At 59.5% G+C, this 26,386-nt stretch overlaps 1 protein-coding gene across 1 annotated transcript; it reads left to right on the top strand.

Annotated features, from left to right (window-relative positions):
• Nucleotides 1-410: 410 nt before the first annotated feature.
• On the top strand, nucleotides 411-25,832 carry E2F2 (E2F transcription factor 2). The gene is given in 8 exon segments (XM_075908987.2): nucleotides 411-1,739; nucleotides 15,580-15,685; nucleotides 16,544-16,763; nucleotides 17,877-18,035; nucleotides 18,893-18,963; nucleotides 18,966-19,006; nucleotides 19,444-19,600; nucleotides 21,409-25,832. Coding segments are annotated over 8 exon segments (1,263 nt in total). The 5' UTR covers nucleotides 411-1,445; the 3' UTR covers nucleotides 21,624-25,832.
• The last annotated feature ends 554 nt before the right edge of the window (nucleotides 25,833-26,386 follow it).

Raw genomic sequence — 26,386 nt, 5'->3', positions numbered from 1 at the left:
GCAGCTTGTTTCAATGGCTCTCAACGCCCCCACTCTCCAAACTGCCCCTGCACCTCTGCATTTGCCTGGGAGATCAGGGGCCATGGGCAATGCTGCCACGGCCATTATGAAGCCCGGCTACTGCCTTGCTTTCTCTGGCTGGCTGGCTGCAGCCTCGGAGCTTTGTTGCAAGCACAGCACATCCCAGCGGGGTGCAGGCACTGAGCAGCCTTTGCATAACCCTCCCCCCGCCCCTAGCCTGACAGCTGGTCAGAGCCCAGCTCGCGCGGCAGAAGTTCCCTGGTTCTGTTTGCAGGGACACGCCCCTTCCCGCTGCTGCCACGCCCGAGGGGGCGGGGCGAGGCCAGGGAGCGTGCGCCTGGCGCTGCCCCTTTAAGAGCGGACCCCGCCCGCCCTCCGGCTCCGCGCGTCTTTCCTCGCCCAATGTATCGAATTCGGGGGGCGGGGCCCGGCCCGCGTCGCACTGGCCAATCAGGGCGCAGCCTTTTCCGCGGGAGATCCGAATTTCGCGGCACGTAGTTTGGCGCTTAAAAAAAAAAAAAAAAAAAAAAAAAAAAAAGAGCGAGCGGGTGCCGGAGCCGCGGGAGAAAGGGAAAGAGAAAGAGCCGGCGCCGCTCTGCAGCCATCGCCCCCTCGCCAATCCGGAGCCATCCCGGCCCGGCCCGCTCTGCAAGGGGGGAGCAGCTCCCTGAAAGCCCGTGGCAGGGCCTCGCCCGGATCCCGAGCCCAGGCTGGCGGCGCAGCTCCCCCGGCGCGATGCTGCTCAGAGCCCCCGCCCGGCGGCTCTAAGGAGAAGGAGCAGAGATTTGGGGGGGTCGTTGCTATTTCCTTTTTTATCGTCTGGATGCAACAGGCCTGGGCGGCAGCGGGCTGATCTGCACGCTCGGAGCTGGAGGTCACCCGCCCTGGCAATAACCTGCACGTTAACAAAGCTCCAGCCCGCTGGGGCTTGGCTCACTTCGCTGGCGTTTTAGCGCTGCAGAGCCCCGCGCCCCTGAAGACAAAAAACCCGTAACTTTTAATTGCGTGGGCTTTCAGAAGCCAGCCAGCTGCCGGTGCTGGCCGCTCGGTGGAGGGATCTTCCAGGAAGAAGGGCTGGGGTGGGGGGCTTGCTTTCTGAATGAGGAGAAAGAGCCGAAACCGTCCTTTTTGTTCAGGGGCTGGCGTAGTGACTTCGCCCCTCGCCCCCAATGCATTGTAGCAAACAGCCCAGCTGGATTTTCTTTTGCAAGACAGCCTCAGACTGGACATTCCGGGGGGATTCCCTGCTGCTGCGTGCCAGGCAGTGTTTTAAATGGCTAAGCAATGCTAAGAGCAGCCTCAGGCCCCTCTGCCGAGCCTCCATGTCTCCACTGCAGCCTGGTTTTTAAGCACCCCCCTTAAAGCTGTGCAGCGCTTCTGCCCTCTCTTCCCTGCCAGCTGGGCTTCTCGGAAAGGACTTTGCAATGCTGAGAGTACCTAAGGGTGTGTCTTCGGCTCCAGAAAGGGGGAGCTGCTCCATTGCCTGCCTTCCCCAGCAGCAGCAGCAAAAGAAAATCATGCCTGTGATGAGCTCCGCAGACTTGGTGACTTCCAGCCTCAGCAGCCCTCAGATGCACTCCATCCCAGCCAGCTACTTCATGCAGGTGTACCCTCAGACTGTGGCTGCTGCCCCTCCACCCAGGGGCAGCTGCCTCTACGCCACCCCTCATGGACCTGAAATCAAAGCCATCCGATCTGCCTCTGCAGGAAGGCTGCCGGTAAAGTGTCTGACCCCTGGTCACCCCTGTGCTTTCCCCTGTCTGTCTGCCCTTTTCAAACCTGCCGTGTGTCGGGTCTGGTGTCACTTGTATGTAGCGTAGACCGAGCCCAGTTGACATGTGTGAGCCAAACATGCCTTTCTGGCAAGGCACCCTGCTGCCCCTGAGGTGGGTGACAATATTGAAACCGACCACTTCAGTGCATTGAGACCTGGCATGTCTTTTACATGTAAAATGCCTTATAAATGTTAATGGCTTGATAAGTCTCAGCACGGTGGCTTATGTATTTCTCAACTTCCCTTTGACTCCAGTTTACCGCACAAAAAAAAGCTGCTGTCCCCTTCCTCTTTTCTGCTCATGCAAGTAACTATCCCTGCCCATCAGAACCTCCAGCCCTGAGATCCCAGGCCATAGAAAATCTCTTGCATTAAGGAAATGAGCCCTGTTCCCTAGGCACTCACCCCAGATCAGCCCTGGCCTAAGTGTCTTTCCATTGACTTCAGTGGGGGCGGGAGGGTTAGCTCACTTCAGGGTAGGCCTCTCATTGTGCAGCTGGCCGTGGAGCCCTGTACTGAACTGCACTAAATTGAAGAGGGTGCAGGGTGGCAGGTTGTGAGCCAGGGGTTGTAGTGGGGTGAAATCAGTAACAGGGTGTAACTTGATGGGCACAGGGGGAGACTGAATATAGATAGGATTCTATACTAAGAGCAGGGATGGCATGACACATAAGATCTTAGGAAATCTCCATTAGCAAGGATTTGGACATCAGTTGTACAAAGAAGACATGTAGAGGGAGAAATGGCAGTTTGCTATTGCTCTGCTGCCGAGGGTCAAAATCCATTTGAAGGGCAAATCCACCGTTAGTTGCTAGAGTTCTTCACCTCTAGATCTTCAAATGCTTTGTAGGAATGTGGGGGGGGGGGAGGAGGAAGGAAATATTACTATACCCATTTCACAGAGGGAAAAACTGAGACACACCGAGGCGATGTGACTTGCTTAAAGTTGCACGGACAGCAAAGCTGGGAATAGTACATTCATTAAAGACCTCACTTGCCACCATGGGGATCTATAAATAAGACCTAGAGAATCGGGCTATTTTTTCCTCCTGGGATGGGAGGATGTGGGGGAAGAAAGTTTGCTTTTTGGAAGCATGTGATATTGGCCTCTGTCAGAGCAGCCCTATGTGGACAGTGGTCTGATGCACTATGGCCTGTGGGACTTTAAAGAGCTGGTGTCCCCCCTGAGGAGCAGCCAGCTCATTCTCTGCTGATCACACTGTGAACCAGAAATTGGGACAGCTCCAGAGCTGTCATTGCTCAGGGCCTGCACCTAGAGGTGCTGAGTGTCTTTGGCCCAGGCTGAGCTGGGAAGAGTCACCTGTGTTGAGTGGCTGTGGAATCCAGGCCCTCTGGCCCTGCCGGTTTATCATTCACTTCCTCTGGGTGCTGCGGTTGCCAGGCTCTGAAAGCAGAGCTCAGCCGCTGGGTAGGTCAGGCAGTTGTAACCAGCTTTGCCTCCCCTTCTGCAGGCCTCTGCTGAGTGTCTGTGGAAGGCCTCTGCCAGCAGAGCTAATTGGCAGAGAGAGCCTGTGTGTCCCTCCCCCCCCCCCCCGCAGGCCTGGGAGCCATTCCTTCTCTAGCTGCCTGTCTCAGTTCTCCCACAGGCTGGGGAGAATCCCGGGCCGCTGATGCTTCCTGACAGGTGTGGGCTTTGCTCCCAGCCTGCAAGTGAGTCTGTTTCCTTTCTCTGCTCGGCCCAGAACACTGCTGCTCTGCTGGGGCGTTGGGTGCTGATCCGGCTTGGGTCTACTCTGCGCAGCTGCCCAGCCCCCCACCCCCTGCCTGCAGGCCCCAGAGGGCTCTGGTACCACCTGTCTCCTCTTCAGTGCTTGCGTCTGGCTGGGTTTAAATTCTAACCACAGAGCTTTATGAAGTGAATCCCCGGGTGCAGCGAGAGCCAGGCTGCTGAAACCCATTCCTGGCTGAAGGCAGGGTGTAGCCTTTGCAGAGGCGGTTTGACAGCCACCCACTAAAGGCCTGATCCTGCAACCTATCTGTGGGGTCAGTAGAGGCCTTTGCAGGTGCATGCATGACCCTAAAGGACAAATTTCCCTTCTCAAAGCACCCACTTTGCTCATCTGAGGTTTTAAAAGCTCTTTACCAGCTCCCAGTGTTGAAGACCCACAATAGTCATGTAAGACCTGGGCTGTTATCTCTCTTTGATAGGTGGGCCAGAGCCCACGCGGAGGGTAAGTGACTTTGCCTAGGTCATGTTGTAACTCAGGGGTAGAGGTGGGAAGCAACCCCTGAAGGCTGTCTGGCTGCTCTGACCAGTGAACAACACTGCCTCTTGTTAAAGCAGGCTGGGAGCACATTGCAACATCACATGATGCCCCTGGCTAATCAGCCATATTAGGTGCCTTGCAGGGGGGTGTCACAGTGATGTGAGCGAAAGATCAAGCCCTGTAATGGTAAGTAAGATTCAGTGCAAAAGCCCTAAATCACCTGTCACCTGGCTCCCCATCCTCTGGACTGCGGCCGCGGGCAGCCTCCTAAGGAGTCCTTGGTCTGGCGCTGCGGGTGGGGCTGGCTTTCGAATGATTAATACAGAGGCAGCAAGGTGGGGGAATGCGAGTAGTCGACTAGTCAGCTACTCCCTTACATCCCTATGCCATGTGCCCCATACTTCCATGCGTGTGGCTGTGCTGCCTGCACACTCCATCCTGCTCTCGCGTGGGGCTGCTAGCGTCATCCTTGCTACAAGGTCCCCTTCTGCAAGACCGGGCTGGGGGAGAGCCTCTCACGGGGGGACTGGAATTGGGCCTCCTGGGTTCTAGGCCCAGCTTTGCAGACCGTGCATCTTCAGACAAGTCACATCTCCTCCCTGGGCCACCTCGCCTGCCTTGCTCCCCGGTTCTGGGGCAATCCTGGGTGGGATTTCCACATGCGTGTTCACCATGGTTCCAGCCAGACCTGAGGGGGACGTGCAGGGCAGCCAGCACGTGGCTTTGTCTCCTGGTGGCAGTTCAGCAGCAGGCGGAGGAAGGCTGGTCGGATGGGTAAGATGCTGGCCTGGCAACCTGCCTTCAGTCCCCTGCTCTGCTCTGGGTGATACAGGGGAGGGCAGCACGTCACGCTGGGCGATCAAGGACACACGTGGACTAAGCTTGTGCACTACAGTGTATCTGCAGCCGTGCAAGCAGCTCGCGGCATGAGCCTGCAGGCACTAGGCCAGGAGTGGGCAAAAGGGCCCCTGCGGGCCGGATCCGGCCTGCCAAGCGGGTTGATCCTGCCCATGGAGGCCCTGCTGCTCCCCCCGTCCCCAGGCCAGTTAGGGCCTGGGGGCGGGAGGGGGGGGCGAAGCTTCTGCCCATCCTGCCAGGAGCATGGAGCACTTTGAAGCATTGCATGCTCCTTGCAGGGTGGGAGGAGACATCACGCGCTCCCCAAGCCTGATTGGTCTGGGGGTGGGAGGAGCGTGCAAAGTTTCCTCCGCCCTTCCCCCTCCCGCCCTGCCATATGCTCGGGCAGGGTGGGGGCAGGGCAAAGGAAGCTTCGCGTAGCTCCCCCGCCCCCGTGCCCTGATTGGTCTGGGGGCGAGGGGGTGCGCGAAGCCTCCGCCCACCCTGCAAGGAGAGCATAGCGTGTGGCGCTTCACAGCGCCGTGCACTCCTCGTAGGACAGGTGGAGGCTTCGCACGCTGGGGGTGGAGGAGCATGCAAAGCCTGGGTGCCTTGTGGGAAGGGGGGACAAAGGGGCTCCCCCACCCCCAGACGAATCATGGTCTGGGGGTGGGGAAGCCCAGGAGCATCCTGGCCACCCCTTCTAGTTTAGGCCCCGCCCCCTCTGGTTTAGGCCCCGCCCCTTCCGGGCGGTCCGGGACCACTTCAAAAATTTTTGAAGTGGCCCCTGGCCAAGAGTTATTGCCCACCCCTGCCCTAGGCACTTGCTCAGAGCAGCTCCCCCTTCCTGCTGCTACACTGTTCTTAGCACAGTAGCTTGATCAGAGCTAGCACAAGTATTTCTTCTGGAGCTGGGCATCCCAGCCCCAGCTTGCAGTGTAGACACTTCTCTCTCTGCCTCAGCCATGCGTGTGCAGTAGGAGGTGGGGGAGAGCATGTGGTGTAGGACTCCTCCTGTGCCATTCGGCCTTGGCACTGAATACTGGCCCTCCAGGATGGAGTGCAGCAAGCGGCTTCCGAGGTTTTAGGCTCAGTTGCATGTAAGGGGCAACAAGCTGGGTAGTGTCCTCGGGAACCGAGTTCGATTCCTGTTCAGCCCACAGACTCTTAAGAATGTCGGGGTGTAGTTGGAACAAATACGTCTGAGCTTCTGCGAGTGCGTTTCAGGCTTTTTTGGCCTCGTTTCCGGCGTCCTTCCAGTCCCATGTGTGTGCACAATGGGATTCTGGCAGGTTTGGAAGCATTGGGAGCTCTTTACAGCAACCTTAAAGGAATTAAAATGTAACTTGACTCTTCTCAGTGGCTCCCTGAATCTAGTGACTTGTCCCAGGCTGATTCAGAAGTCGGGGAGTGCAGAGTCCATAAAAACTGTTTGGATTTGAACTTGAAATGCTGACCAACTCTTTTCTGTGTGCAAAGGGCATTGTAAGGGGTGTGTGGGGTGGCTGGTAGGAACACAGCCCTACAGGTTTCCTGCTAAAGGTGGATTGTGCTTTCTTCAGTTGGCCAAGGGATTGGAACTAGGGATGTAATCGCGTAGTCGACTTACCAATAAGCAAAAGCTTATAGGTTAATGCTATAGACCAGTGTTTCTCAACCTTTTTATAAAGTACCCCTTTTTTTTAAAAAATGTAAGTACCCCCAGGATCTACAGTTTTCAGACTCACAATTTTTTTCTACCATTGCACACATTTGTTCAAACGACTTAATCGTAGCCAGGCGGGTGATGACATTTTTTTTGGTGTAAAAAGTACAAAAATAATAAAGCGCTTAAAATAAAAATGTACTTTGCTCCAAATTTCAGTTGTTGACATGCCACCTCCCCCAGACATCTCTCGAGTACCCCAAGGGTATTCGTACTACTGGTTGAGAAACACCGCTCTAGACTACATGCATTTTCTCCCCCCCTGCCCCCCCGGTAAGTTTTTTAGCAGGCTGGACAGCAGCCTGGTTCAGTCCTGGCTTGCACTGGGTCCAGGACCTACCCCTGCTGCGGCTCTGCATTTAAAGTGTATTAGGAGGCAGCCCAGCCCAGTCCTGGCCCACGCCGTGTCTGGAGCTCAGCCCTGCTCCTGGACAGGGTCTGCAGCCACCCAGAGTTGCTACCTCTGTATCCGAGGCAGCAGCACAGGGTGATAGGCAGCCAGTCCGCGAGGGGAGCTGGTTTTTAAACTGGCCCCTCTCGTGGACCAGCTCCCGCCTGGCACCTCGCGCTACTGCTTTTGAGACAGGCAGCAGCGCGAAGTGGCAGGAGGCTCCTTGGGGGTGAGGCTGGAGCACACTGGCTGCTGGCCCCACTCCCGGGTCTATTGAATAGTCGTATAACCGATAAGAATTCATGAAATGATCGACTATTCAATTAACTGATATTTAACATCCCTACTTGGAACCTGACCTGTTTAAATGCCTCACCCGTAAATGCCTGTGAGGCAGGTAATCTGTGTCTAAGTATTCCGTCCCCCATCTGAAGTGCTTCTCGGTTGCTTTCTGGGTCTTGTAATGGGGGGTTGCTAAGGGGTAATGCAGAAGGCTTGCAAATAAATCACAGGTGGTTTGAGGATTCCTGAGTATTATTCCTTCCTTTGTGAGCTGGGCATATCTCTCTGGCTAGTCCTTTGGTTTCCCATCTTTAAAATGCAGCGTTTGTAAGATGCTTTGAGCTCTTTTAGGTGCTGGGCTGTTGTGCAGAGATGGAGTCTCTTGGCCATATCTCCAGCTTTGCTGAGCTCCGTGCATTGCAAACGGCCGCTTCTGTTTGTCAGTCTGCCAAGTTGGGCCAGTGTGTGTGTCACTCGGCCACTGGAGGTGCTCATGGCCATGACCCATAAGCTGAATTGGGGGGTGAGGGAAAGCGGCTTTCTCCTCACTGGCTTTACTTCCACAGCTGAAAATGTTAGTGTCCCTTTGGGGACTCTGGGTGGGTTGGTACAGCCCTGCAGAGTGAGTACTCTCTGGCACAGTGTGTCTCAAGGCTTGTATGTCATCTGATGTACAAGGAGATGCTACACGCAGCATGGGGCCGACCTGTGGAACTCGCTGCCTCGGGAAGCCTTGAGCTCAAGTATTGTAGCAGGAGCTGTAGGGTGGTTGGCAAGTCCTGTGAGCAGGAATCCTACAGCTGTGCAGGCCCCCAGGAGAAACAAAATGCAGTCTCATTCTTCAGGATGTAAATTGATGGCTGGTGGGGTCCTCCCCGCTCATGCTACAGCAGGACACAAACATGCATGGGGGGAGGGAGGGAGTCCTGTCCTGCATGGTGGGGTCAGTGGCTGGTGCAGTCAGGAGACCAGAGCAGGAGAACAGGGGTCTGATCTAGCTGTGCAAACTCGATCTTTGTAAAGTCAAGATCAAAGGGCAAGGGGAGAAAGCTTTGACTTTGCCTCCACTTGGCTCCCAGAAAGGGGAAAGCCAGCCCAGGGCTCTCCTCCTTCCCTTCCCCCTGCCTTGGCATGGGGCACCTGCATAGTTGCTGTGGCTGCTGCCTTGGCCTCCTTTAATCTGCCAGTTTGATGGAGGAGGGGAACCCCCATCTGTCCAGGCCTGGCCCCTGGATCCAGACTCAGCGCAGGGCATGGCAGGGGGTTGCTGACTGTGCCGTGGGGCTGGGGGCATCTGCGGGGAAGGAATGTGGCTGCTCAGCTGGGAAGATTTTCCCTCTCCTTGCATGGTGGAGAATTTTGGGCCCATCCCTTGGGCTTGAGCCGTGGTTTGCCCCTGGACGGGGCAGGGAGCATGAAGCGCCCAGCCCTGGCTGTGCTGGGGTGAGCAGTGCAGGGCTCTGCTCCAGGAGAGGCTCCGGCTGTTCCCTTCCAGGATGTCTGTGACTCATGGGCAGGGTGGGGCCAGGTGGCTGTGTGTTCACTGAGGAGCCCTGGGGAATGAGGGGGGGATGGGAAATCCCTACCTAGCCCGGACTTGTCACCTGACCCTCTTCAGGGTGGGGCTGCCACCGATTGGGTCCTGGGCTAGAATTCTGGGCCACCGTTCACGGCAGAGAGGGGAGATGGGGATCCGTGGCGCCTGGAGCCAGGACAGAGCAGTGCCTTCTAGTCACTCCTGACGGCTGGTCGGTTGCAGCCCCCTGGAGCAGGGCCTGGGAGAGAGCTCGTCTGTGGGCCCGAAGCACCCGTGGGAGTGGGGGCCAGCGGGGAGGGAGGTTCCTGGCACCTGTCAGTCCAGCAACCAAGCTGATCTACCCCCAGAGCATCAGCTGTGCCCCACCCACAAAGGGCAGAGCCTGCCTTGTCTGGGCAGAGCCCTGCTGTGCCCAGCCTCCGGGGGCCAACGCAGTGCATAGCCCAGGCCAAACCAGAATCCTGGCAGCCTGTGAAGCTGCACCTGACAACAGCCCGGGCCTCAGCCTCCAGCTGCCTCGCTGGGGTGGTTTCCCCGTGCTCCGTTCTTGGCAGCCCCGCTGCTCTCCTGCTCCTGCCTCTTGGGTCAGCACTAGATCCCTGTCAGCGCTGCTGCTGTCTGTCCCGCCGAGTCCGCTCTGGTGCGCTGCCTCCTTCCCTTCCAGCCCTTGCTCCCTGCAGGGAGCGCTCAGGATCTGACCTAGGGATGTTCAATTACATTTAATCGACTAGTCGATAAGAGGGGAAACTGCGGAGCCAGCTCCGGGAGCTAACCCCGCTGTGGCTCTGCCTTTTACATGCATTAGGAGCCAGCAGGCTCTTCATTCATTTAAAAGGCTGAAGCGCAGCGGGGAGGGGAAGGCGGGACCCGGCACGAGCCGGGTCAGCTGATTCCCGGCTTGCGCATGGTCCCCCCCTCCGTTGCGCTTCTGCTTTTTAAATGCACTAAGAGCCTGCCAGCTGCTAATACATTTCAAAAGCAGAGGCGCAGCGTCTGGGACAGGAATCAGCTGATTCCTGGCTCGTGCCCGGTCCCCCACTATACTTCTGCCTTCCCTGTCCCCCCCACACAGACAGTGCTGGGGGGGACCTGCTTTTAAGCCAGCTCTCCCAGTCAGCACCAGCTCCTGCTCCCCTCCTCCCCTTGCTGCCTCTGACAGTCATCAAGGGGGGGAAGCGACTAGTCCAGTCGCTACTCGACTGTCTAATAAGCTTATGCTTATTGGATAGTTGACTAGTCGCTTCCATCCCAAATCTGACCCCACCTCTTACCTATGGCCTATGGCCTGCCAGTGCTGCTGATCCCTCCCGGACTGGCAGGCGACCTCCTGCATTTCCAGGAGCTGGAGGGTTTGGAAGAGGCAAACCCGTCTTCCCTGGCTCCTGCCGCCTGGGCGCGCTGCCAGCGTTCCCTCCCGCTGCGTGCAGAGGGTGTGTGCTGGGGCGCTCCGGGCTGTGAGACGCTGTGATAACCCAGATGCCGAGTTCCCACGCCCTGCAGTGCGAGGGTGTGGGGTGAGGGCAGGCCTCGGAGCTGCCCGAACGGGCCGGGGGCAGTGCTGCTGACACTCTGCACCCCCAGAAATAAAGGGCAGAGGCACGGGGCTGCGGTGGGAGCAGAAGCTGCCTGGATGGGTGTTTTCCCCAGTTCCTAACTTCCCCTTGCTTCTGGGGGCAGGGTTGGGCGTAGGTGCAGCAGCAAGCCTGGCAGGCTCCCGTCCTGGGAGTTTTCTTCTAGCTGCTGCCTGCCGGGCTGAGACCTTCCCTCGGTCAGTTACGGGGGGCTCTGCAGCTTCTAGTGCTGCCCCCCCAGTGCTTAGCCCCGGGCGGGTGGGGGTGAAAGGGAATCTGGCCAGGAGCAGCTGGGCTGAGAGGAAGTGGAAGCCTGCACCCTCCTATGCTAGTGTCTCTTCAGAACAGTGTGGTCTAGAGTGCGACCTGGCTCTTTTCCCCAGCTCTGCCACTGGCTTGCTGGGGAACCTTGGGCAAGTCACATTGCCATCCCTTGCCTCAGTTTACCCATCAGTAAAATGGGGCCCGTGATGCTGCCCTGCAAGTGCTTGGAGAGCTACAGAAGAGCCAGGGATTATTATTTGTTATTAATTGCCCCTCAGCTGAAATACACGGCTGGGGAGAGGTGTCCTCTCGTGCCCCCCCAGATTCCCGTGGCTGGGAAGTCAAGCTGCTGAGCAGCAGGGTCCAGGGGCTGCAGGGAGGCTGGAGTCCCTCAGTGGGGCTCTTGGCTTTTCTCAGCTTCCCCCGTCATGTTTGACCCCTCCAGTGTCCACCCTGCTGCTGGTGCCTGACCCGTGTCCTGCAGCCCCAGCCTAGCTGCTCCACCCACTCCCCCATGGGCTCTGCAGGAGGATGAACTTGGCCCTGTGGCTGGGCTGGCCAGCCGTTTTGTGGCTAATCCGCCCCAGTTGAGGGGGGGAGAGACTGGGCCAGGCCAACACCTGGCATGAGACCCACCCTGGGCTCCCCTTTGTCCTTTCCTGCCATCTCCACAACCGCCGGGGCCTCGCGCATCCCTCCATTACCGCCCGCTCGGCCTGGGCAGGGCAGGGGATGGCTCTGGCCCCCCAGCACAAGGGGTGGCATGGAGGGTGTCTCCCCACCCCCACTGAACGAGAGGCACTCTGCTCCCAGCCCTGCCCCATATGTGGCACAGCAGGGCCTGCAAATCCGCCTCCTCTCCCATTCCCTGCCGCTCAGAAAGCAGCTCGGTGCCCTGCACGCTCGTGCTCAGCATAGCCGGGGGGCGCGCTTGACCAGTTAATGAGTGAAGCACCAGCCTGCCCCCAACATCCTGCCTCCCTACAAGTGGTGCAGCGGCACAGGGGGCCGGTGGGCTGCTGAGTCCCGGCCCGCCTTGCACCGTCACAGCCACCTGTTGCTGGCCCTCCCCAGCTAATTTGGGGCCAACAGATGCCCTGTGGGCAAAGGGGAGGAGGGAGCCAAACAGACCCCTGCTCCCCCACATGCACACACTCTCTGCTGTCTCTGGGCCCAAACGGCAGCAGATGTGCTTGTGGTATTTATTCCTTTGGCAGGTGTTTCCCATGTGCTTGGGTTTAACCATTCGGCAGCCAGGGGACTTCTGGGGGTAGAGCTCAGCTGTGTGGGAGGCGGGGTGGGCGGGAGACTGTGGAACCTCCTCCCACAGGACCAAGGACGGTCCCTGACTTCTCGGCCGTCCCCTCCCGCTGCCTTTGACCTGCCTTCTCTGAAAGACAGTCGCGCTGTTCTGCAGTAACTGCGCCCTCCCCTCCAAACGGCCAGCCCTGGGCTCTCCCCCGGGAGGGGAGGAATCGCCCGTGACAGCTGCTAGTTGCATGGCTGGGGGGTGCTGGGATCCTCCAGCCACGAGAGCCCTTCAGGGGTGGGTGTAGAGCAGCCTGGCCCGAGAGCAGCTCCTGCAGGAAAGAGGTTCCAGGCGTTCCCCAGGGAGGATTGCTGCCACGCTCTGCTGACAGGGGAGCCCTCCTTCCCTGGCTTTCTGATCAGCTGCTCCAATGCTCCCGTGGTGTGGTTCTGTTAACAGTCTAATCACCGTGTCTGGGAACTGGGACCTTCCCCAGCGGTTTTTCCCCTCCTGTGGGCTCCGTCCAGCAGACTTCATGGGACTGTCCTCCCTCTGGTCATTGGTTTCCTCCCCTTGTCTGGAGCCGGCCTCCTGCGTGGGCCCTTCACACCATCTTGCTCCTGCTGGTTCAGAAGCCTTCTCTTCCACAGCTCCTGCCCTGTGGAGCAGCATCCCCACACCAGAAAATCTCTCTCTAGTGCTGCTTAAGGTTCAGAAAAGGGCAACAAAAATGATGAGGGATTTGGAACAGGTCCCTTATGAAGAGAGATTAAAAAGACTTGGACTTTTCAGTTTAGAAAAGAGGAGACTAAGGCGGGCATAGGGTAGAGGTCTATAAAATCATGGCTGAGGTAGAAAAAGTGAATAAGGAAAAGTTATTTACTTATTCCCACAATATAAGAACTAGAGGGCACCAAAGGAAACTAATAGGCAGCAGGTTTAAAACAAATAAAAGGAAGTTCATCACATAGCGCATTGTCAACCTGTGGAACTCCTTGCCTGAGGGGAGGGTGTGAAGGCCAGGACTAAAACAGGGTTCAAAAAAAGCTAGATTAATTCTTGGAGGTTAGGTCCATCAGTGGCTAGTAGCCAGGATGGGTAGGAATGGTGTCCCTAGCCTCTGTTTGTCTGGAAATGGGTGACCAGAGAGGGATCGGGTGAGGATTCCCTGTTGTGTTCCCTCCCTCTGGGGCATCTGGCATTGGCCACTGTGGGCAGACAGGATACTGAGCTAAATGGACTGTTGGTCTGACCCAGCGTGGCCTTTCTTACGTTAACTCCCTTCTTCCTCAGCAGCCTGCCGAGCTGGGCCAAACCTTCAGCATCCCGCAGCTCGGCTCCTGGTTCCCTGATCGGAACTTGTCCCTGGCTATTTTTAATACTGATCCCAAACTTGGCAAACAAGGGTCCGTGCCACTCGGATGAGGTGAAGACGTTTGGCTGCGAGCTGCTTTCGGCACGATCCCACCCCAGCCCAGCCCAGACACCCACCCGTGAACCTACGCCTGTTGCGGTCCAGCTCCAAGCCCTGCTCTCTGGGTCTGTCTCCAGCTGGCGCTCCCTGTAGGGTTGTGGGGTGGGCTGAAAGATGCACAGCGTATGGAAGATCCTGCTCTGGGGGTTTGCTCAAAGCACAGAGCTAGGGTGGCACCGGTTGCAGGTGTGTGTGAGGGCTAAGAGACGGGGGAGGGAGGAGTGTGCGTTTTGGGGGGTGATGGGCAGAGGATGGGGTGGGGTGTTTCTCCGTCCCTTGCTTCATGCACTTCCCTGGGCCGTGCTTGGCTTTTGCAAAGAAGCGGGGCTGGTGTGTGGTTCCAGATATGACTGAGCAGAGCTGGGGTGGTATCAGGCAAGGCGTTCTGCGCCCGGTGCTAGGTGGGCCCTCCCCCATCCCTACCAGGCCCACGAGACACAGCAGGGCCTGGAGGCTCGTGGATGGTGACCCTGCCTCTGAGAGAAGGTCCCAAGGACCAGGGGCGCGGATGGAGTCGCTGAGCGCCCGTTTCTGAGCGCCGCGTGTGTTTGAAGCACCCCGCCGGGCCAGCCAAGGGTGGCGGGTGCTAATGCTGCCGGTGGCGTTGATCTCCCCGTACCCTGGCACGTGCTAGCCCGGTCTCTGCTTTCCCTGGGTGCTGACTGCCAGCCACTCTGGGCATCGGGGAGGGGAGCTTCGCTCTGCCTTGGCGCAGTGCCCGGCCGTCCGGCTCCAAGGGTCTGCAGCCTGCCTGCCGGAGCCGGTGCCAAAAGGGAAGCACTTGAGGGAATGGCAGGCAGCTCCGGGGCCAGCCTCCGGTGCCGCTCAGGAAGTGGGCAGGAAGCGATGTAGCAGCTGCTGGGAGCCAGCTGCCCGGCCTTGCCACGTGCCGCTTCCCCTCGCAGCCTGCGGGGGGTCGCTCGGCCCTTGCGTTGGGCAATTGGAAGGGGTCAGGGTGGCCCCTCTTCCCGGGGTGCCTGAGCTCCTTGTGGTGCAAGGCTCTGCCCCCGGCTGAAGCCCTCTGCCCCCACCCAGAGCTGTGCGGCAGCCGGTTCCCAGAATCCGCTGTCGTAACCGGACGCGTCTCACGCAAGCGCTTTCCTGTGCCTGGGCGCTGATAGCGCCTCGGTGCCAGGGAAAGGCGCAGCGCCGTGGCCGGGCTCAGATCCGCACCCGCGGTCCCTCGGGCCTGGCAGCGTCCCAGGGCGGGGGGGCGAGAGCCAGAGACTCTCCGTTCTCTGCCGGCAGCGGGGCCCCCTCGTCATGGCGGCTCAGTGACATGGATGCCTGGGCTCCAACGTGTGGGCCTGGGGCCCGGCGGGGAAGGCTCCACCGGCCGTGGAGCAGCCGTCTGTGGTAACTCCCTGGGGGGGCCCCGAGGGCTGCGGGTCCTGGGTTTGTAGCAGGGTCGCATACAGCCCTGGTCTTGCTCCTCACCAGCCTCAGAGCTGGGTCCTGGCTCCTGCGGGGAGGTGGGGCGGGTTGTAGCTGGTTCCCCCGGCCCAGCCCGTGCAGAGCCGGAGGTTGCTTACTGCTGAGATGGGAGGGCATTAAAATACAGTTGGGGCTCCTGTTCAGGGCTGGAAGGGCCTGTGCTAATCAGCGCTCTCTGTGGGTGTGGGGGGAGGTGCCGGGCCCCCTTCCAAGGCGCGCCTGCTTCCGCGCTAGCAGCTGGCTGCGTGGCCCTACGGTCCGGCCTCAAAGGCAGCCCCAGCTCCCCGTTCTCCGTGCACCGGTGCCAAGGACCTGGCAGGGTCAGGGCCCGATTGCTCCTTCTGTGCCCCCTGCAGAGAGGCTGGTGGGAGGGGGATGGGAGCTGCAAGGACTTGACCCAGGGAGGAAACGGATCCCGGGGATTTGAGCCCCTGGGTGCAGCCAGGACAGGCCTGCTCCGGGCTGTGGTTTGCAAGGGCTGCGGCTTCCACCTGTGCGGAGCCAGGGCAGCTGCTCCACATGCTAGAGGCTGACGCGGGGGCTGGGCACGAGCTCTGGTTATGGTTTCATTATTTGCCTGGCAAAAGGGCCAGCCAAGATCGGGGCCTCCTGGTGCTAGGTGCTGTACAAAGGCTCCCTGCCCCAGAGAGCTCAGTGGTGGACTGCGAGGCCGCAAGAGACCAGCGTGATCCAAGGGCAATCGATCCGCGGTGGCCTCTATAGGGCACATGGCTTGTGGATGTCCCCAGACCCAGGCCCGAGTTGCTCGGGGGGGCTCCCGTCTAACAGGAATTCTCGCTCTTGCCCAGCAGGCCAAACGGAAGCTGGATCTGGAGGGGACCAGCCAGCCGGGCCTCCCGGAGTTCCGGACACCCAAGGGGAAGGGCAGGATGGTCACTCGAATCCCCAGCCCCAGAAGTAAGTGGAGCTGGGCTGATGGGAGGGAGGGGGATGTGGGCCTGGCTGGGCTCCCGTGCAAAGGGCTTCCCGGCCGTTCTGTCTGGAGCGCCGGGTGCGGCAGAGTTACGGGAGCGCAAATCGGGGGTGTTAAATGTAGAACGAACAAATCGGATAGTCGCTGGGATTTCCATCAACTGTTCGATTAGTCGATAAGGGCGCCCCCTGCCGGGCTCTTGCTGCAGTTCAAGAGAGGAAGGAAGCCCCGGGGGGCTGGCGGGAAACTCCCCTGCGGCGCCTCAGCCTTTGAAATGCCCAAGAGTCCTGCCGGGGCTCCTGTACGCAGAATCGCAGCGGAAGTGGCGCGAGTGGAGACGGCTTCGGTCCCCGCCCGCACCACTTCCCGCTGCGCCTCTGTCTCCCCAGTCCCCCGCGGAGACGGTGCTGCGGGGGCTTTTAAGCCGGCTTCCCCCCAGCACCAGGTCCTGCTCCTCTCCCCCCCCCCTGATAGAAGCAGCAAGGGGGAGGCAGCGACGAGTCGCTCACTAGTCGACTGGCCAAGAGGCTTATGCTTAGCGGATAGTCGACTAGTCGCTTCCAGCCCTAGCACCGGGAACCGCCTGCGTGGGCTGTCCGGGGCCTCGAGCCCTGGGCCCCCGGCACTGAAAGCAGGAGCCTCTGCTGCTTGGGCCCAAGTGGGGGACCCTTCTGCGCTAGGCTGCTGAAACCGGCACTGGCCACACCCGTGGCAGCCTCTGCGTGTGTGTGGGCGGGGAGGGAGTGCCCTGTGTGCCGCTAGCCAGCAGCTGTGCGGTTCTCCGGGCACCGCTGTGACGTCTGAGCCACCCTGACTTGCCTCCTCTCTCCCTGCCACGAAAGCCCCCAAGTCGCCCGGGGAGAAGACGCGCTACGACACCTCCCTGGGGCTGCTGACGAAGAAGTTCATCCACCTGCTGAGCGAGTCGGAGGACGGGGTGCTGGACCTGAACCGGGCGGCCGAGGTGCTGGAGGTGCAGAAGCGCCGGATCTACGACATCACCAACGTGCTGGAGGGGATCCAGCTCATCCGGAAGAAATCCAAGAACAACATCCAATGGATGTAAGGAGGAGACGGGGGGGTGGAGAGCCAGGGGCTGGGGCTGGGACCATCCGCTCTCAAGGGCTTTGTGCGCGTCTAGGGCTGGAGTGACCTGCCCTGTGTCCGTTCTGGGGGCTTGCACGGATCTGAGTCTTCGGCAGCCCCCCGTGTTGTCCCGGGGACAGAGTTAGGATCCAGGGTCTCACAGGGTCACAGCTTGGCTAGTTTCTAACGTGCTTGGCCAGTGAGCATGGCTGGAAAGAGCCCCCATTAGACCGGAGTTTGGACGGAGCGCCTAGGTGAGACCAAACACATCAGAGCCGTGTTGGAAGAGCAGAGACACGACCCCATTCGAGCTTCTGGCTAAACCTTAGTGACTTCATCAGCCCTGCTCCCGCCCCAGCATGGCTCAGGCCGTAGGACACGTGCTTTTGGTCCTCTTCCCCCACTTACCTACCGCAGGGGAGAATACAGTGAATAGTTGTAATTTTACATGCTTCGTAAGTTAACCTGTGGAACTCCCTACCGCAAGATCACCCTGAGGTCGGGAGCCAAGGTAAGTAGGAGAGGATACAAACCCTGATGCAAGCAAAGCCCGGGCTACCTGGGGTTCGGAGATGCTTTCCCTATGGCAGGCTCCTCTGTCATTGTCCACTTGCTCTGCTGCGTCTGTTGCTGGCTGTCGTCAGAAACGTGTACGGGGTCTGAGCCAGCAGTGATGCCCTGACCCTTGCCTGGCTGGCAGTGAGCAGGGGACTTGTGCCAGGCTCTTTTACGAGGGAGTGAATACAATGGAGGCAGCTGTTGCCAACTCTAGTTTGCAGAGACCGGCCCGAGCTCCTCAGCATGGCTCTGTCTTTGGGCCATGTCAGGATTTTAGAGCCACGCCGTCGAGGGGCCCGGCTTTCAGGCCGCTCTCTAGCCCGGCTTGTTTCCTGTCACAGAGCCATTCAGCGGCAAGAGTTTACGATGCTACTTTGCAGCGCGCTTGGAGCTGCACGTCTAGCGAACGTGACACTCGCCCTCCAAGGGGACCTTGCGCTGTCCCTGCTGAGGGACCCCTCCCCCAGCCTCCCCCTCCCAGCTGCACTGCTTTCCACTGATCCTCAGAGCTGGCGCTGCTTCTCTCCTCAGGGGCACAGGGATTTTCGAGGACACCTCTGTGACGGTGAAGCAGCAGTCCCTGCGCCAGGAGCTGGCCGAGTTGGCCAAGACCGAGCGGAAGGTGGATGAGCTCATCCAAGACTGCACCCTCCAGCTAAAGCACCTGACGGAGGACGAGACTAACCAGAGATATCCTTCACGGGGGGCTGAGGGTCCCGGGGCAGGGGAGGAGGGGTAGCGGGCGGCAGCGGCAGGAGCAAAGCCAGTCTGAAAATGACGGTCGGAGGGATATTGGGTCTGAGGGAGGATCCGGAGTGAGGGCTGAGCAGCCCGGAGGGAGGAGCCCAGGAGCAGCCCTGCCCAGACAAGAGACTTGGTTGATAAAGCCACACCCGGCCCAGGGCGGGGTTTGACTCAGCAGCAGGTGAGTTCTGTTTCAGAGCCGTCTTGGGAAAGCGCCCGGTGGGGTTCGCCTTCCTGCCTGAGCACACTTTGCCTTGGGTTTGGTCTCCCCTCCTCTGCCAGCCAGCTCCATGGCCTGGGTGAAAAAGCTTTGCCTCCAGCATCTGCCTTATCCCAGGGCCTTTCCGGCACCCGTGGTGGGAACGGAGCAAATGTGGAGATGGCCCCGTCGCATCCTCGCAGGACCAGGGCTCTGGGGTCCGTTCAGGAACAAACAGGGAGCCTGTGCCGCTCCTGCAGCCCTGGCCGACGGGCTGCCCCAGCCTGTGAGCTCCGGCCGGGCTGTTCGGCCCTGTTTACCGTAAGGGCTTGCTGCTGCGGGGCTGTGGGGGGAGAGAGCTGGCTAATGGGATGCCGCGGGGCGAGGCTGTAGTCCCGTGTCCCCCTCAGGATGGAAGAAGAGGCTTGTAGTCTGTGCCTGGCAGCGCAGATGCCTTCGTGGGCAGGGTTGGGACCCTGTCTGGATTTGGGGGGTGGGCGGGCGGGCCCAGCGCGTTGGATCTGCAGAGAACCGACTCTCCCGTCCTTTGTGGGCTGAGAAGATTCAGTCTGTGGCCGGCGTTTCCTGAACTCGCCCCTCCCACGTTAGCCTACGTCACCTACCAGGACATCCGCGCCATCGGCAACTTCCAGGAGCAGACGGTGATCGCGGTCAAGGCCCCCCGGAAACCAAGCTGGAGGTGCCGGACTTCAGTGAGGTGAGGGGGCCGGAGGAGGGCTCTGCTGGATTGGGCGCAGGGAAACCTGCCCTCCTGGCCAGCAGTGGAGACCTCAGCTGTGCTCTGTATCCCATTGGGTAGGCCTCGAGGAGAGACGGAAGAGCCACTATCCCCATTTCACAGACGGGGAAACCGAGGCCCAGAGCAATGACGCCTCAGCTCAGCTACCTCTTAGCCCTGGTGCCCAGGGGGACTCCAAGTGGCTGCATTGCAGGGAGGGGACTAGGGCCAGCTGGGAGCTCTGTTTCCCTGCATTTATCTGCTTCTCACCCATCCCCCTTGAGGACAAGGCCCTGCTGAGTGAGGCTTCCCCACTGAGCTGTCTCCGCAGCTGGGGAGCCCGTGTCCCAGGCTCGGCTGCCAGCTCTGCAGCGGGACAAGGGGGGATCCCGCTGACCCGGCTCCTCTCCCAGCAGGAGAACGTGCAGCTCCACCTGAAGAGCACCAACGGCCCCATCGAGGTGTACCTGTGCCCCGAGGAGATCCTGGACGACAGCCCGGCCAAGGAGAGCAGCTTCCTCACGCCCTCCCTCCAGGACAGCAGCGATGGCACCGACCCCTCTCCAGGCAAAGGTAAGGGGGGTCTCTGGCCAGGCCTGGCCTGGTCTCCCCTCCCATCCCCTGTGCTCTGGGGTTTAACTTTCCCCTTCGTGGCGGCTGCTAAGTGCTTACCTGCCCCCACCTCTGGCTCCAAGCCAAGGGCCCAGCCCTCTCAGCCTCCAGGCGGGCTAATTGCCAAGCGGCCTTTGGTGAGGCCCAGCTGCCCATATGGCTTCCTGGAACCCCGCCCGCCCTTTGGCAGCCTGGCAGACCAGGAGAGAGGCATTAGCAAGGCAGGGCGGGGGACCAGGGCCAGCATAGCAGGAGGGAGGGGGGCTGTGGGTTGGATGCGGGACCCAGGCAGAGCCGTGTGTGGGGTGGGACCCCAGAGCTGGGCTAGCAAGGGGGCTGCGGGTTGGTCTGGGGGCCCAGGCAGAGCAGTGTGTGGGGAGGGACCCCAGGGCGGGGATAGCAGGGGGGCTGTGGGTTGGGCAGGGGCACGGGCAGAGCAGTGTGTGGGGAGGGACCCCAGGGCAGAGATAGCAGGGGGGCTGTGGGTTGGTCTGGGGGCACGGGCAGAGCAGGGTGTGGGGAGGGACCCCAGGGCGGGGACAGCAGGGGGGCTGTAGGTTGGTCGGGGGCACGGGCAGAGCAGTGTGTGGGGAGGGACCCCAGGGCAGAGATAGCAGGGGGGCTGTGGGTTGGTCGGGGGCACGGGCAGAGCAGTGTGTGGGGAGGGACCCCAGGGCGGGGCTAGCAGGGGGGCTGTGGGTTGGTCGGGGGCACGGGCAGAGCAGTGTGTGGGGAGGGACCCCAGGGCGGGGCTAGCAGGGGGGCTGTGGGTTGGTCTGGGGGCCCGGGCAGAGCAGTGTGTGGGGAGGGACCCCAGGGCAGAGATAGCAGGGGGGCTGTGGGTTGGTCGGGGGCACGGGCAAAGCAGTGTGTGGGGAGGGACCCCAGGGCGGGGCTAGCAGGGGGGCTGTGGGTTGGTCGGGGGCACGGGCAGAGCAGTGTGTGGGGAGGGACCCCAGGGCGGGGATTGCAGGGGGGCTGTGGGTTGGGCAGGGGCACGGGCAGAGCAGTGTGTGGGGAGGGACCCCAGGGCGGGGACAGTAGGGGGGCTGGGCGTAGGTTGGTCGGGGGCCCGGGCAGAGCAGTGTGTGGGGAGGGACCCCAGGGCGGGGCTAGCAGGGGGGCTGTAGGTTGGTCGGGGGCACGGGCAGAGCAGCGTGTGGGGAGGGACCCCAGGGCGGGGCTAGCAGGGGGGCTGTGGGTTGGTCGGGGGCACGGGCAGAGCAGCGTGTGGGGAGGGACCCCAGGGCGGGGATAGCAGGGGGGCTGCGGGTTGGTCGGGGGCACGGGCAGAGCAGTGTGTGGGGAGGGACCCCAGGGCGGGGCTAGCAGGGGGGCTGTAGGTTGGGCAGGGGCACAGGCAGAGCAGCGTGGGGCGGGACCTCTGAGCTGGGCCAGCAGGGGGGCTGCGGGTTGGGTGAGGGGCACGGACAGAGCAGTGTGTGGGGAGGGACCCCAGGGCAGGGCTAGCAGGGGGGCTGTAGGTTGGTCGGGGGCACGGGCAGAGCAGTGTGTGGGGAGGGACCCCAGGGCAGGGCTAGCAGGGGGGCTGCAGGTTGGGCGAGGGGCCCAGGCAGAGCTGTGTGGGGTGGGGGCGGCAGGGCTGGAACCGCGGGAGACGCTAGGCAGCGGGAGGCTAGAGGTGAGGGTCCTGCCTGCGCTCCCAGGCTCCTCTTGCGCGTCCGGCGAGCGGGGCTGGTGGGGCGCCTGGCCCGTGGTGCTCCGCCGGGCTCCCCCCGAGCTCTCCTGTCCCTCTCCGCTCTCCCCAGCCGCGCCCCTGATGGAGGTGGAGGACGGGCTCCTGGACGTGCCCCATCACCTGCTGCAGCAGACCGAGGACCAGCTGCCCTACGGTGACTCTGCCCCCTTCGTCAGCTTCTCCCCGCCCCTCGACCAGGACGACTACCTGTGGGGGCTGGAAGGGGGCGAGGGCGTGAGCGACCTCTTCGAGGCCTATGACCTTGGCGACCTGCTGAAGAACTGAGCCGGCGAGGGGCCCCCTCTCCCTCCCCGCCATGGTGCTAACGTCTTTGCTGGAGGCCTGGGTTTTGACTTGAAGTGGGGACTCCTACTCCCGCCCCGTCGTCCTCCCCGCCCCATTGAACCAGGGGCTGGAGACCTCCTGTGGGGCGGGGCTTCCTTCCACTTCTCCCCTCCTCCAGGGGGTCCCCACGGCTCTTTGCCTGCTCTCCGGTGCTGCTCGGCCCAGCACAGACTGGGCGTAGCCATCAGTGCAATGCGAGACCCCAGATGGCCACCCGGGGAGGTGTCCCCAAAGAGCCTGCCAGAGGAAAGGTGCCTCGGCTGGCTTCTCTCTCCCTCCCCCCCACCATCCAGGGGTGCTGGGCCCGGGCAAGGAGACCCCGGGAGACCAGGGCTCTGGAGAGCGAATCTTCCCGTCCCGCTCCCACCCCTCGGAGACAACCCTTCTGCTGCGTGTGGGGCGCTCTGGCCTGCCAGGGGACTTGTGTGGCCAGGCAAGAGGGTCCCGCTCCCCAAAATCGTGGTGGGCTGCTGGGGAATGAAGAAACCCTGGAGCTCCTGCAGCTGCTGGGGGCGGGAGGGATCTGTGCCGGCAGCATAGCTGCGGGACACTTGTGTTTCGCTCTGGATCTGACCCATGTGGGTCTTCCCTCCTGTTCCCGGAGTTACAGGGTCTGAGCCAGCCCAGTGCCAAGGGAAACCTGGGTTGTACCTGCGCCCGTCAGGTGGCTTTTGATGTGAAGCAGTCGGCTGGGAGTCCCTGCGAAGGTCTGGGGCCTCTAGTGACACTTCCCAGCGGCCTGCTCTGATGTCCTGTCATGAAACTTGAAACAAGGCGAGTCGGGGATGGGCTGAGCTAGGGACATGCCTGGCCAGTCGCTGGAGCCACCTGCGACTGGGGAGATTCCAGCTGTACCTTCCCCGGTTTACACGTCTACACGCCTCCCTCCCCTTCGACTGACCCGAGGCCCCGCCCTCGCACCACCATCTCCCTGAAGTACCTGCTGCCTTGTCCTCCAGGGGTCACTTTGATCTGCTCCGTTGAGACTGGTGCCAAACAGCCGGCTCTGCTGCAGGCTGCTGGGTGGACCCCAGGCATCTAGTCAAGGAGTCCAGGGTGACCCCAGATTCTTCTCAGTTGGACCAGCCCTTCTCCGAATTCTTGGTTAGGTTAGTGACAGGTCCCTCTCTGAGTGGGAGGAGCCCTCTCTAGTAAGAAGGGAGGGTTCCCCCAAATACCACAAACTGGGCTGGGTCCTTTAGGAGAGAAAGTGCCCCCCCCATGGTAGATTTTTGGGAGCAGAGTGGATTCAATCTGGGATGGCCATGCTAGCGTACGGGGGGGATCTGTATCCCAGTGGCATGTGTCTTTGCCTTGTGAAAACCAGGCCGTTTGCTCTCACTCTGCCTCCTGTGATGCAGGACTGTTACCTGCTTCCATGACGTGCTTTGGGCTCCTTTGAGGGGCCGGGTCTTAGCAATGAGTTCTGGACCATCGGCCCCTTCAAGGGGATGGAGCCAAGGGCTTATGTCACCCTGCTGGCTGCTGTTTTCTGATTGGCTAACGCATGATATTCACCGAGCCAATCAGAGACCAGTCATCTGCGCCCCATGTAGCATCCTCATTTTCAGATGCAATTTAAACTTAAATCTGCTAGTCAGGCACTGGGTGCACAAATCGTCGAACATGAATGAATATTTACGCAGCTAATCGTGGCTTGATTTTTTGTTTGTTTGAGATGCGAAGCACCTGCTGCTCCCTCTTCAAAGTGAAAATCAAGCCACTAATTGGTGCCTAAAAAATACAGATTTGGGTGTCAAACTTTAGCTACTGGAGTTCAGACATTTTGATCTAAACTTTCTTTTATTTTTACTCCTTGCCAGATGTTGAAAATCTTACTAGGTGCTGATCTTTATTTTTAGGGGCCTAAACGCCTTTGAAAATGGGGCCTGTATTTAACTCTTGGCTCCACCTCATAGCCCCAGATTCCATTGTCAGTAGCTTTTGCAAAAAGCCAGAGGAAAAGGGGAAATAGTGTTTTATTTCCATCTGTCCAAAATTCGCCCTGCCCTGCCTGAATGGCTGATTTAGAGTTCCAGTTTTCCAATATTTGCAGAACAGCTGCTGGTTGGTGGGTAGGGGATTTTGTCATGTGATGGCCCGTTAAAAATTCTGTCTTACAAGTGGAAAACAAGCCTGCGTTCTTAACCCCTTCCTGAATGCCACTGACGCCTGCCTGGGGAGAGGGCTAGCCTTTGCCTGCAGTGGATGCTGGTTGGGTAGAATCCCATTCGCATCTGGCCCTAGGAGAGCCATGTGGGCCAAAGTGTCCCCTGAAATGAACATGAAACACTTTTGTTGGCTTTTAATCCAGCAAAGGGATTTAATGCTGCCCAGATGCTATGGGGATGGGTGGCACCTTCCACATAAACTGCAATAGCAAAGTCCCTAATGGGCCCCATGGAGTCCCTCACTGTTCTCCCTGGGGGTGTGTGTGTGAAAACTCTGCTTGGGGGTAGGTTTGGGGACTTGCTTTTTGTCAATCTGCCCCCTTGTGTATGTGTTTGGAGAGGTCCTCGGGGTCTTCCCCAGTCAGAGAGGCTCTCCAGCCAAGACCCATGCCACCCCCCTGTCCTGGGGGGCTCTATGGGTGTCACTGGAGGGCTGAGCTGTCATGCATGGAGTGGGGGTTTGGGTGGGCTGCATCGATGCCAATGGAAGCTGGTAGTAGCTGTCCTGTTTAGAGGAGGAATTTGTAGGCAGTGCAGCTGAATTGGGGGCAATTCCAGGGTAGCAAGGTCCTTCGTTAGCCGCTTTGATGCACAGGGGAGGCTAGAATCCAGCTTCCCCTTCACAGCAGTGCTGGGAGTGGGGCTAATAGGAGTGAAGCGTGGTCAGCTCTGACCTGGGTCACAAGATGTGTAGATTAAAAGTTACAGGGGTGATGGAAATTGGATCAAGCCAGTGACCCGCTTCCAAAACTCTAGACAAAGCAAGCTGTGTGTTAGCATGAGCAAAGTGGGCAGAGTTAAGGGTAGCCTGAGCTAGCCAACACCAGCTAGAAACCAGAATGCTAACGCCTAGTCTAGACAAAGCCAAAATTCGGAAACAAGACTGGTCAGGTCTATGCTAAGCACTTCTGCTGGCCCAGTTGCATGGGGGTGGGTTTGCCCTCTGCTTGGCATAGCTGTGCCACTAGAAACCTCGAGTGTGGAAGCAGCTAGACTAGCAAAGTTTTGTTTTGTTTGTTTCACTCAGGGCATGGCGGCTGGGGCGGTTTCACGATCCCAATGCCTTGCACAGCTTTGCCAGTGTAGCCAGGTCCACGTTGTGCTCGGATGGTTTGCTGTCCCTCTGTGGAGCATTCTTCATGACGACATGCCCACGAGCAAATATGATACGTGAGGAGGGGGTTCATTTTCACAGCAGGGCTGCCCGTTGAAATGGACCTGACAGGGCTGTGTTCATACCAATTTTGAAAATAAGCTTTTTTGAAACAATGGTATTTTGTTTTTCTTGTGTTTTTAAAGTGTGAACCTGAACTTGCTTTGTACATAACCCTGAGGTGTCTGTGTGCTGAGACCGGCGTATTGCCCCTTGTGAATGCCTGCCTTCTATAGAGCTAAACATTGACTCAGTGGTTTGGAAACATTGTGAAACATTCCAGGTGCTGCCTTGATCTGGCTTTACAGGCAAGGCTTTTAACTGGGGATGAGTCTTAATATCTCAGATCTGTACTTTGCAGCTCCGTTTTGTTGTGTGCTTAAACAGAGCATGCTCAAAGAGCTTGTCTACACGGGGGATCTATTCTGGAGTAAGCTAGGGTCTGAATTTAAAGCACTAGAGCTGTTGTGGGGTAGCTCCTCCAGTGAGTTGCCCCACCTAGACAAGGCCTAAGAGAAGTACCTGAAAGGCTGTCTTGAATCTTCCACTTCTCTTGGGAATTGCATATGAAACCCTTCCTCTGTCCGGCCAGGGTGTGCCTCCCGCTTGTCTCAGCCTTGTAAGATTGTACAGAAGGATTGCACTGTATTTATAAAGGGAGCCAACTTTTTACACTTTTTTAAAGTGAGTGTATTTAAATCATTCCTGGGATGGTTCTCAAGTCCAGCTTGGCATTGTTGTGGGTGTGAATGCGTTTGATTTTTGTAAACTTACGGCACTTGAAGGTTTGTGAGCAAAAATAAATGAATCCTTTTTTTTTTTGGAGCCACTGTTCTCTTTAAAGAACCCAAGCCAGGTGCAAAAGGGTTGTTTCCGCCTGCCGTTTGGGAGGTGAAAAATCTGTTTCCAACTCCCAGAGGTTCAGAGAATGAGGCTGCAAATTCAGTGTGGCCTGCAGGGGAAAGTGAGGCTGGTGGTGGCTTTTGAAGGATGCTGTGAAGGAATGGAGTTGAGCACCAAGGCATGGCTGCCTAGGGAGATGTAAATGGTTAACCAGTGAGTCTTATGCTTACTGGATAGGACACTGGGCTGGGGCTGCAGCAGCCCTGGCGGGAGCAGGGAAAACCTCTGTGTGGCAGCCCCAGCCCCTCCACACCGGAGGAGGGCAGCCAGGAATGGCAGCCCCAGGGGCCCAGGTGGAGGCAGGGGGACCCCGGCCTGGCTGTGCATCAGCCCCAAGCTCAGTCGTGTGCCCTGGCCGGGGGCAGGCAGAGCTGGGGCCGGGCAGCCCCCTCTAGTGGGATCACGGTTAACCCGTTAAACGTTTCGTTTAATCAGTGAACTGCTATTTTACATCCCTACTTCAGCCTAGCCAGCCA

Source organism: Pelodiscus sinensis, chromosome 26, assembly GCF_052426305.1.
Source record: "Pelodiscus sinensis isolate ZL-2025 chromosome 26, ASM5242630v1, whole genome shotgun sequence".
NCBI classification, from domain to species: Eukaryota; Metazoa; Chordata; order Testudines; family Trionychidae; genus Pelodiscus; species Pelodiscus sinensis.
Note: the sequence above shows the minus strand (reverse complement) of the source record. Positions and strands in the feature narration are given on the sequence as shown.